The sequence below is a fragment of the Dipodomys merriami genome, unplaced genomic scaffold, assembly GCF_024711535.1.
Source record: "Dipodomys merriami isolate MVZ:Mamm:240054 unplaced genomic scaffold, mDipMer1.0.p SCAF_45, whole genome shotgun sequence".
In the NCBI taxonomy this organism is placed as follows: domain Eukaryota; kingdom Metazoa; phylum Chordata; class Mammalia; order Rodentia; family Heteromyidae; genus Dipodomys; species Dipodomys merriami.
This window is the reverse complement of record NW_027206013.1, coordinates 4,424,016-4,435,000: the sequence shown is the minus strand read 5'-3', so window position 1 is coordinate 4,435,000 and position 10,985 is coordinate 4,424,016. Positions and strand designations below refer to the sequence as shown.

The 10,985-nt window shown below is 45.4% G+C and overlaps 1 protein-coding gene across 2 annotated transcripts in view; it reads right to left on the bottom strand.

Annotated features, from left to right (window-relative positions):
* The window catches only part of Upb1 (beta-ureidopropionase 1), a 47,269-nt gene extending 36,698 nt beyond the window's left edge, over nucleotides 1–10,571 (bottom strand). Inside the window, exons 1-2 of one of the 2 annotated variants that reach the window (XM_069994416.1) lie at nucleotides 10,392–10,571; nucleotides 1,140–1,311 (exon numbers count right to left, since the gene is read on the bottom strand). In XM_069994416.1, the coding sequence (XP_069850517.1) occupies nucleotides 1,140–1,311; nucleotides 10,392–10,495 (276 nt within the window). In that variant the 5' untranslated portion in view covers nucleotides 10,496–10,571. The remainder of the gene's footprint in view (nucleotides 1–1,139; nucleotides 1,312–10,391) is intronic. The other variant, XM_069994415.1, reaches the window with a different exon arrangement.
* Nucleotides 10,572–10,985: the final 414 nt, after the last annotated feature.

Sequence of the window (10,985 nt, the reverse complement as noted above, 5' to 3'; positions counted from 1 at the left end):
CTGTAATCCTAGCTACTAAGGAGGCTGAGATCTGAGTGAGGATCGGGTTCAAAGCCAGCCTAGGCAGGAAAGTCTGTGAAACTCTTGTCTCCAATTAACCACTCAGAGAACCAGAAGTGGCTCAAGTGGTTTAGCCCTAGCCTTGAGCTGAAGAGCTCAGGGACAGCACCCAGGCCCAGAGTTCAAACCCCATGACTGGAAAAAAAAAATTCCAGAAGTGAAGCTGTGATTCAAGTGGTAGTGAGCCAAAAGGTAAAAGACAGTCTCCAAGCCCAGAGTTCAAGTTCTGGTACTGGTACAAAAAATAAATAAATGAATACATGGAAATAAACAAAAAAGGCTATCAAATTGACCTGTTAGGTCAATTTATGACCTGTTAGGTCATAAGCCTAGATCTGTGCCATAGATCTGTGGGCAGCAGAGAGACTTCTGGGTACAGTGAAACCTGCTCTGTACAGAGAAACATGAGATGATCCTGACCAATGTATGTTGGCAGGCACTCTTCAGGCAGGGAACTGAGAAAGAGCTTTTCATAGAGAGAGCGTGAGCCAGCCAAAAAGACTCTACCTCCGAGTAGATAAATGGAACTTTGGACCAATAACTGGATAGGAAGGTTTGGAAAGGAATGAGAAGGAAGAACCAGAAGATAAAGAAGAGTGGAAACCAAGACTGGAAGGAAGCAGAGAGGATACGGCAGAAGCATTTTAGCTATATTTTGAGGTTCATAGTCCTGTAGACTCAGTGAGTTGCCAGCCAGGCTCTGCAATGTGTTCAAAAGAAAGAATAAGGATGGGTGATGGTGACACACACCTGTAGTCCCAGCGACTATAGGTATAGGTATAGGATTGTGATAGCTCTGAAATCACAGCTCAAAGCTGGCCCAGGTAGAAAAGGCTGCAATAATATATCTCTGAGTAACCAACAAAATGTTGAACAAGAAGCATAGCTCAAGTAGAAGAGCATCAGCCAAGAGCAAGAGAGTTGAGCTAGAGTGAGATATAATTCAAGCAATACTACCTGCAAAAAAGGAAGGAAGGAAGGAAGGAAGGAAGGAAGGAAGAAGGAAGGAAAAAAGGAAGGGAGGAAGGGAGGGAGGGCGGGAGAGGGAGGGAGGGAGGGGGAGGGAAGAAGTACTGTACCTGTTCTGTCACAGGGGTGGATGCAGGGAGGGGAGTTCTGTTTTGAACTAGTCCCACACGCACAATTCTGGGGCATCTCAGCTGCTCCTCAGCAGCCTCAAAGGCATATCCCTGCAGTTCAAAGCTTCTTTCTGAAGCAGCTTCAAAAGCTCTTCTGGGCAGATTCAGCTTCCTGTAAGGGCAAGAAACAACAGGGAAATGTATTTGGATGATGTCTGCTGCATTTACTATATAGCCCTCCCAGGGATGGGGGCGTAGCTCAGAGGCAATACAGGCTTTCGCATGTACAAAAGCCTGGGCTCTATCACCAGTATTACAAACATAAAATGAAGTAAAGTAACCCCTTCTTCCCATCAGGTTGTTTATCAGGTAAAGAAGAGCTGGGAATGTTCTGGCAGGAAAACTAGTTCCAGAGTCCAAAGTGTTTCAGTCAAAGGAGACTGAGCCATGAATGGACACTGTAGTGAATCTGGACTTTACCTGGCAGTAGGTGAGGAGGTAGCATGCTTAGGTTTTGCAAATGGAGGCAGTGTAAATAGTCAAGAGATTAGTGTTTTGGAGTTTCTGACATTGGCGCAAGGATTAAAGTCCTAGCAGTACACACAGAAGGAGAGAAATGATTTCATTTTTGAAATCAGTACTGGATGAAATCATTACAGGCTCAATCTCTCTAATCCTAGCTACTTAGGACGCAGAGATCTGAGGATGGTATTTCAAAGCCAGCCCAGGCATAAAAGTCCAAGAGATTCTTATCTCCAATCAACCACCAGAAAACCAGAAGTAGTAGAACACTAGACTTGAGCAAAAGAGCTCAGGGATAGTACCCAGGCCCTGAGTTCAATCCCCATGGCCACCCCCCCCCAAAAAAAAAAGATTCGGAGGTCCATGAGGAGCCTAGGGGCTGGAGTACCCTGGGCATAAGGGTGCTCAGGAGACAGGCCTGATGGAGACCAAGAACTGACTATGAGGAAGGCCTACAGGAAGGACTCTAAGGAAGCTGAGTCTCAGGTGGGTAATCTCCAGAGCCCTGTCCTCTGCTGCTCCTGCTGAGGGGTCTGGTACATACCTGGTCCTAGCTGGGCTCCATGGGCTCAAGTATTCAAAGATCCAAATACTCACCCAACATTGTAGTTCATTAACAAAACCTAAAGGCTTATTTAGAAAACCTTCCACCCAAGTGACCATTGGTCAGGGAGCAAATACCTTGACACCTGTTGCATGCCAGGGCTGGGGTGAAACCCCCAGAGGCACAGTTCATGGCCCCCAGCCAAGAAGGGCTTACCATTTAAGGATGAGAGGATTATGAAATGCTCAGAGAACACCTCAAAAAAGAACCTGACAGCCATTATCTAATAATAATATTTCTCTCCTACTTTAAATGGCTTTCTTAAAGACATTTCTTTCAAAATCACAGCCCTGTCAGTCCAAGCCCCCTGTTGCCGCCCCCTGCCAAGTGCTTTCCATGTGACAGCCCTGACAGCTGCGAGTTGGGTTCCACCCCTGACAAGCAGCCTGCTTTTCAAATAGTCAAGGTTCCCTTCCCTCTGACAGTTAGAAATAGCAGCAGTGCCCACACCTCTCCTTCCCTGGCTGGGACTGTCAGTCCTCCCACCTTCCAGTAAGTAGAAGGCCCTTCTTGTGGGCCACAACCCCAGGAAAGTCATTTGTGGTGGACAGAGTCATACAGCTTTCTCTTCAGAAGCTACAACCAGGGAACTCAGAGCAGTCACAGGGAGAAAAAGGCAGGCTGGTGGCCCATGGAACAGGATTCATCTGGGAGAGTCCTGTGTTCTCAGTCCATGAAGACAGGGGGATCAAGATTGTAACCACTACTCTATAGACATTTCTCTTCATCCATCATTCTGTCCTACTACCATCAGCTCTATAATTGCCTTTCCTCCTACCCTTCCTGTGCTCACTGCTGCCTCCATTCCTTCCAGGTCTGAAATTGTACTCATTCTTAGCATCTTGCAGACATTTATTCTCCTCGAGGTGGCTGCTGGCATAATATAGTATACTGTTTTACATTTATTCTCCTGGATTAAGGTACTTTTAGATCAGCTGTCTTTAAAATCTACCTTTCCTCAACACTTTGATCTATTTTCAAGATCACCACCTACAAATAATTTTCCTGCCCACCCGGTGCCTGTGGCTTACACCTGTAATCCTAACTACGGAGGAGGGTGAGATCCGAGGATGGTGATTTGAAGCCAGCTCAGGAAAAAAAAAAAAATACATGAGACTCTTATCTACAATTAATCAGCAAAATGCTAGCAGTGGAGCTGACACTCAAGTGATAGCATGACAGCCCTGAGCAAAAAAGCTAAGGGACAATGGCTAGGTACAGAATTTGAGCCCTATACCACTCAAGGGACACAGACCATAAACTGTGTCCATCAAAGGCTTGGCATGAGAGGTGGTGGTGCGGTACTGCACCACCTCTCAGTCACATGGTGAACACCCTCAAGGGACAAGATCAGATTATGAGGGTGGACCCTCACCATCAGGATTAGTAGCTCCCACTGCCTGCCTTCTTTGGTCCTTACTGTTGACTTTCAGTCCCTCACTCTGCTGAGGATCCTATCCCTCCTGCCCTCATCTCCAGCTTTGAGAAGAAAAGCAAGTTACTTCTGGTTCTGCGGCCACACCCTCCTGGGCCCTCTTTCCTGTCCCTCCACTGGTCTAGGCAGACTTGGCCCAAGGATCCTAAGCATCTGCTTCTTCAGAAAGCTCTCACTTTGAGAACTTCATCTTTCCTGAGTCTTTCCCACGATCATTTAAAATTATAAAACTAGAGTTTTGTTACAAATGGAACATGGTCGTGGTGGGGAGCGGGGGAAGAAAATAGTAGAAAGGGTATAAAATTTAGAAAATTGGTTTTCCCGATAAGTCCTAGTTCCCAAATCAGTGATAACCCTCCAAAAATGTTGCATTCTTCCAAAACTTCTATACAAGGGCAGATGTCTCAAATATCATGGTTCTCTGCATTTTCTTGTCTTTACCTTGCCTTTTCATTTGACAGTGACACACCACATAATATTTCGTTCAGGGCTGAAACCCATGCATGTTTGTGGTCCCATGGGATATAATGTTATGACACCTTAATGGAGCTGAGAAATTCTTGTCACCTATTGACATCACAGCTGTCATATCATATGTAACACATTACTTACGTGTTTGTGGGAATCTTGGTGTACACAAACTTACTGTACTGCTAGTGATAAAAGTCTAGCACATAAAATTATACACAGTACGTAATACTTGATAATAATAACTGTATTATTGATTTTCTATATGTACTATACTTTTTTTTTTTTGGTGCCAGGTCTGGGGCTTGTACTCAGGGCTTGGGTGCCACCGCTGAACTTTTTTGCTCAAGGCTAGTGCTCTACCACTAGAGCCACAGCTCTACTTCCAGCTTTTTTTGGTGCTTAATTGGAGGTAAGATTCTCATGAACTTTCATTCTCTGGCTGGCAAACTCAGTTATTAGCTTCCTGAGTACATAGGATTATAGGCATGAACCACTGGCACCCAGTTATTTACTTTTTTGGTGATACCTGGAATGAAACTCAAGGTTTACTATCTCTAAAATGTTCTTTTAGAGTGTATTTTCTTAGTGGTCCTGAGGTTTGAACTCACAGCCTTGTGCTTGGTAGCCAGAGGCACTCTACCACTGAACCATGCCTCTACCATAGAAAATATTTTCTACAAATAATGAAGGTTAATGTAGCCAGGTGCCAGTAGTTATGGCTGTAATCCTAGCTACTAAGGGAGCTGAGATCTGAGGATAATGGTTCAAAGCCAGCTGGGGCAGGAAGGTCCATGAGACTCCTATCTCCAATAAACTACTCAGAAAAAGCCGGAAGTGGTGCTGTGGCTCAAGTGGTAGAGCACTAACCTTGAGCAGAGAGGCACTCAGGGACAGAGCCCAGGCCCTGAGTTCAACCCCCAGGACCAGCAAAAAAAAAAAAAGGTTAATTTAAAACAGTTTACTATATTATGCCAGTAGCAACCTCTAACCGCTAATCTCCCATGTTTACTATATCTGACTGCATCAAGAGGACATGTTGAGCCAGATGCTGGTGGCTCATGCTTGTAATGCTAGATACTAAAGAAGCTGAAATCCAGATTCAAAGCCAGCTCAGGTAGAGAAGTCTACAAGACTCCATCTCCAAAATAACCAGCAAGAAGTTGGGATGGAGGCATGGCTCAGGTGTTAAAGTGGCAGCAAGGGAAAGTACCAGATTTCAAACTTCCAACTGGTGGGAGGGAGGGGCATGTTAAAGAGCTGGGACAGCTTATAGCTCAACACTAGATTACTAGGCTAGCATGTGAAATTAAAACAATCCAAAAAACCCACTTTAAGTCATTGATTTAAACTGAAAGTTTGTGTCAGTATATACTATTAGTATATACTATTATGTTCAAACTACCAAAAAAAAATCACCTAAAATGGAAGTATTCCTACTGTTAAATGATATGTGTCTATGTGTCTCAGGTATCTTTCCCTATATTTAGCATATGTAAACTTACATATTCACCATTACAAGCTGATTGATTTTCCCTATTAAAAAAGAAGAGACTGGGCTGGGAAGGTGGCTCAGTGGTAGAGTGCTTGCCTTGCATGCATGAGGCCCTGGGTTCGATTCCTCAGCACCACATAAGCAAAAAGCCGGAAGTGACACTGTGGCTCAAGTGGTAGAGTGCTAGCCTTGAGCTGAAGAGCTGAGGGAGAGCACCCACGTCCAGAGTTCAGGCCCCAGGACCGGACCAAAAGAAAAAAAAGAAGAGACTATTTCACACATTCTCCCCTACTTCAGTCACTCTCTCTTCCACCTAAACTTCCCTTTGCTCCTCTCTCATCTCTAATTCTCTCCTCGTTTCTCTCTTTTCTGGCCCCCACTTCCCATCTTTGGACTGACTGCCCCTGCCTTTTTGTCATTTAAGCCAGAGATTCCTCACCTATCAGACATCTGTGTATCAACTGATTCCTTTCCAGTCCTGCCTTGGAGCCTTACCTCATCACTTCTAGAGTTTCTGTCCTCAGACTCCTTTAATATCCCCATTTCCCAGCATTCCCTCCTGGCCTCTCCCACAAATACCCACTTCTTCTCCAGCCTGCAGGAGCCATTTCTAGCACTAGGCTGCCTCCAGCCTCACCTCCACAAAGCAAATAACCTTAAGGTATTTCACCTAGAGATGACAAAGATACCTGCAGCTAGCAGAAACATATCTAGGCCTTAATATGGCCTTATTTAGAGAAAAATGTTTTCACAGTTGTAGAGGTAACAATCTAATGCTAAGGTCATCTGGATTAGCCAGATAAGCCCTAAATCCAAGGGTAAGGATTCCTACAAGACACACAGAGGAGATACACAAGGCTAATAGGAGAAAATCAAGGCAGAGATTGCTACAGGTTGCTACAGGCCAGGAATGCCAAAAGTCATCATAGAGTAGAAAAGAAATGGAAGCATTCTCCCAATACCCACATACATAGTGTTTGGAGGAAGACAGATACCTTGGTCTTATACTTTTAGTGTTTTAAACTATCTAGTTTGTGGTGATTGTGACAACCCCAGGAATGAAACAGCATACTCCAGGGCTGGGAAGATGGCTCAGTGGTAGAGCGCTTGCCTTGCATGCTTGAGGCCCTGGGTTCAATTCCTCAGCACCACATAAGCAGAAAAAAAAAAAGTCGGAAGTGGTGCTGTGGCTCAAATGGTAGAGCGCTAGCCTTGAGCTGAAGAGCTGAGGGACAGCGCCCAGGCCCAGAGTTCAGGCCCCACGACCGGACCCCCCCCCCAAAAAAAAAAAGAAACAGCACACTCCAAACTCAATTAACCCAAAACTAAATTCATCATTCTTCTAAGACTAGTTCTCATCACATGAACTTATCTGTGAGTCCAAGCCAAAAGCCAGACATAATCCTCACTACCTCTGACACCTCCCCATCCTGTTTACCATCTCTCTGAGACCTCAGGACTCCCACCGCTACACTTCTGATCCTTCACTTGTCCTATAGACAGGACTAAGGAATATTTTTAAAGGCTTCTTCCATTACATGCAGACAGAGCCCTCAGGATCTACAACAGCCAGTCCTCCTCTCTGCAAATGAATCCCTCTGTCTCCAAGATGCAGCTCAAAATAGCACCCACTGGAAAGTTTTCCTGCCTTCCCCAAACAAGTGAATTTTCTTTTTTTTTTTTTTTTTGGGTCCGGTCGAGGGGCCTGAACTCTGGGCCTGGGAGCTGTCCCTCAGCTCTTCAGCTCAAGGCTAGCGCTCTACCACTATGAGCCACAGCGCCACTTCCGGCTTTTTTCTTTTTGCTTATGTGGTGCTGAGGAATCGAACCCAGGGCCTCGAGCATGCAAGGCAAGCACTCTACCACTGAGCCACCTTCCCAGCCCACAAGTGAATTTTCTTTAGGTTCTTCCTCTATCTTTCTATCAAGATGTAATACAACCATCAAAAGATGAAAACACTGCCAGGTGCTGGTGGCTCATGCCTATAATCCTAGCTACTCAGGAGGCTGAGATCTGAAGAAAGACTGTTGTTCAAAGCCACCCAGCTAGGAAAAGTCCATGAGATTCTTATCTCCAATAAACTACTCAGAAAAAGCTAGAAATGGCCCTATGACTCAAATGGTAGAACACTAGCTTTGAACAACAAAAAAATTCAGGGACAGTGTTCAGGTCCTGAGTTCAGGCCCCAGGACCAGCAAAAAAAAAAAAAAAAGAAAAAGAAAAGAAAATAGAAGGCTGAAGCTATAGCTCAGTGGTATAGTGCTTGCCAAGCATGCATAGGACTCTAGATTTGATCCTCAGCAACCACCAGAAACAAAATACAACCACCACCATCAAAAAGCTATAGTGCTCAACACAAAAATAGTGATCAATAAATCTTTGTTGGATCAGTGAATGCTTCTTGCTTCTGGCTATCTTAAAATTGGAAGTCTGATTTTATCTGTCTGGCACAGGCAAAGTCCATTTAGTTCATTCACTTAGTAAACATTTTCTCTATATTGGGAAAGGCAAGTAACTTGAAGAGAAAGTGGTCTTTGTGTAGAGCAAAGTTGAGAAGCTAAGGGAAAGGACTGACAGACAACTCTAGGCTTATCCTTTGCCAAGTGGCCAAGTCCAAGGTTGACTGAAGTGTGAACCAGAGTTTTAGTGGGAAGTAAATTTTTAAAAAGTAGTTAAGAATTAATAATTTTCTATTCAGGCAGAAAACCTGCTCATAAGATAGCCCTCCAGTCACAAAGACTGAGCAAGTACAAAGCTTACAATTTGAAAGACAAAACCTGGTAGGGCTATGTAGTAAATACAAAAGAACAGATAAGAGCAACTTCAGTTATTGTGGGCCAGATCTGAGGATGAAGTCTGAGAAATCACTGGTCAACAGAGGTTGGCTGCATTTTACCTCCCACTCTACAATTTCATCCCATTCCACTCTATAATTCTCTAAATGTTAATAAAATTCCTCTTGCATGATAGTCCTTTATCTACTCAGCCTGCTATCAGTCATTTCTTTGGGAAACTTATTTCTCTTTTCCTAAACCCTTCAGCTTTACTTCCTTCTAACACCCACTAACTCATTCCATCATTTTCTCCAGAACGTGCCTACTAAAAACAAGCTAATTCCACTGGGTGCCAGTGGCTCACGCCTGGAATCCTAGTTACTCAGGAGGCTGAGATCTGAGGATCACAGTTCAAAGCCAGCCCGGGCAGGAGCGCCTGGGAGACTCTTATCTACAATTAACCACCAGAAAACTAGAAATTGGCACTGTGGCTCCAGTGGTAAAGTGCTCACCTTGAGCCCAAGCCCAGAGTTCAAGCCCAATAACAACAATAACAACAATGCAAGCTAATTCCCTTTAATAGAATCTAGCTTGAGGCTGGCTGCCATGCCTGTAATCCTAAACCAGGAGGCTGAGATCTGAGGACCAGGTTCAAATCCAGCCCAGGCAGGAAAGTCTATGAGACTCTTATCTCCAATTAACCACCAAAAAGCCAGAAGTGAAGGTATAGCTCAACTCAAGAGTGCTAGCCTTGAGGACAGAGACAGCATCTAGGCTCTGAGTTCAAGTCCCAGTACTGGTGCAAGACAAAAAAAAAAAAAAAGAATCTAGCCTACCAAGACAGGAGCCTCAAATTAAACCCTTCCTAAGTGACTAGTCTTTATAGGTGCAGTAGAAAATAGAGCAGGAATGGATATACTGGGAATGGACTTGAGAATCATCCAACCCCTGCTTAGGTGTGAAGAAAAAAAAAATGCCAATCACTATCTGCTAAGCCATTTTTGCATTTGGCCTCCCTGCACTAAATTGCACACAGTGTCTGGGAACTTTTCACTCAATCATTACCCCCCAGTTAGAAGTGAGCTGCTCAAATTCCTGATGCAAAACCGCTACACGTGGAGCAAGCAGTCTTGCTGTACGGAGGAAGGCCCGGAGCCCACAAATTGGCAAGGAAGTAGAAGGAATTTAGTCAGTCTCTAATTTGAGAGTCAGAGTTTGTACTTTATTCCAATAGCCCAAGAAATCCCTGAGAGAGTTTTAAGTGAGCTAGCTAGCCACAGGATGTAATTTACATTTTAAAGACATCTTTTTGGTTGTGGCAAAGAAGGATGGACTGAAAGAAAGAACAGTGGAAGAGCTTTGAAGGTCCAATGTCCAACAGGTCACGGCCTTCAGAAAGCCCTAGTGATGCACACACAGTTGCTGAGAGTAGAAAATCATTTGCACTGTACATGGTAACTAATTCTTGTGGCTCAACACGACTGAGAAAGTTTTCCTTTGCCAATAATATTCAGAGGCCTCTAATTCCAAGGCATGGTCACTGTAGAGAGGTGAGGTTCAGCAATCAAGGGTAGCTGCTGGGTGCAGGAGGCGTGCCCTGGTTAAAGGTATTGAACTGACAAAACACACTGAACTCACCTGGTTCTGGGAAAAGGGGATCAAAGGGGAGAAGAGAAGCCAGGTGGCCAGGGAGAGAGCCCTAGAGAGTAACTCCCCCTTACCCGTCGTTACCCTCCATTTTGGGACAACACGGGGGGGGGCACATGATTAGAAGGTTCACCCCAGAATCCTGTAACCCATGAAGGCCACAAGATCACATCTAGACATTCTGCCTAGATAGACAGGATTTCATCCTCGCTGAGAGGCCTTCAGACCTTTAATGTCTCTTCTTGGACCCCCAAACATACACTTGGTGGTCCCAGAACCTCGCAACTGAGCCTCCGTGCCCCGCACCTGGTCTCCTTGCCATACAGAATGCGCTTCACTTCCCGTAAGTCTGCCGACGGCACGTGAGCCTCCAAGCACTGTTCCAGCGACTGCCACTCGGATCCCGCCATTGGCTGAAAGCCACAAGCTCTGGTGTCTGATCCAAAATACCTGCCTTGGGGGCCCAGCAGAAAGAAGCGGTAACGCGTGGCTCCCTGCGGTCTATTTGAGCGCCCTGAGCGCTAGCGTGGACACCACGTGACACACCTCTCGGTCGAGAGCAGCCAATCAGCGCTGCGGAGCCTCGAGGGTGGGGCCACCGCCCCCTTGCCCTTCGCAAGAAGCCTTTTTAAAGGCTTCTTCCATTACATGCAGACAGAGCCCTCAGGATCTACAACAGCCAGTCCTCCTCTCTGCAAATGAATCCCTCTGTCTCCAAGATGCAGCTCAAAATAGCACCCACTGGAAAGTTTTCCTGCCTTCCCCAAACAAGTGAATTTTCTTTTTTTTTTTTTTTTTGGGTCCGGTCGAGGGGCCTGAACTCTGGGCCTGGGAGCTGTCCCTCAGCTCTTCAGCTCAAGGCTAGCGCTCTACCACTATGAGCCACAGCGCCACTTCCGG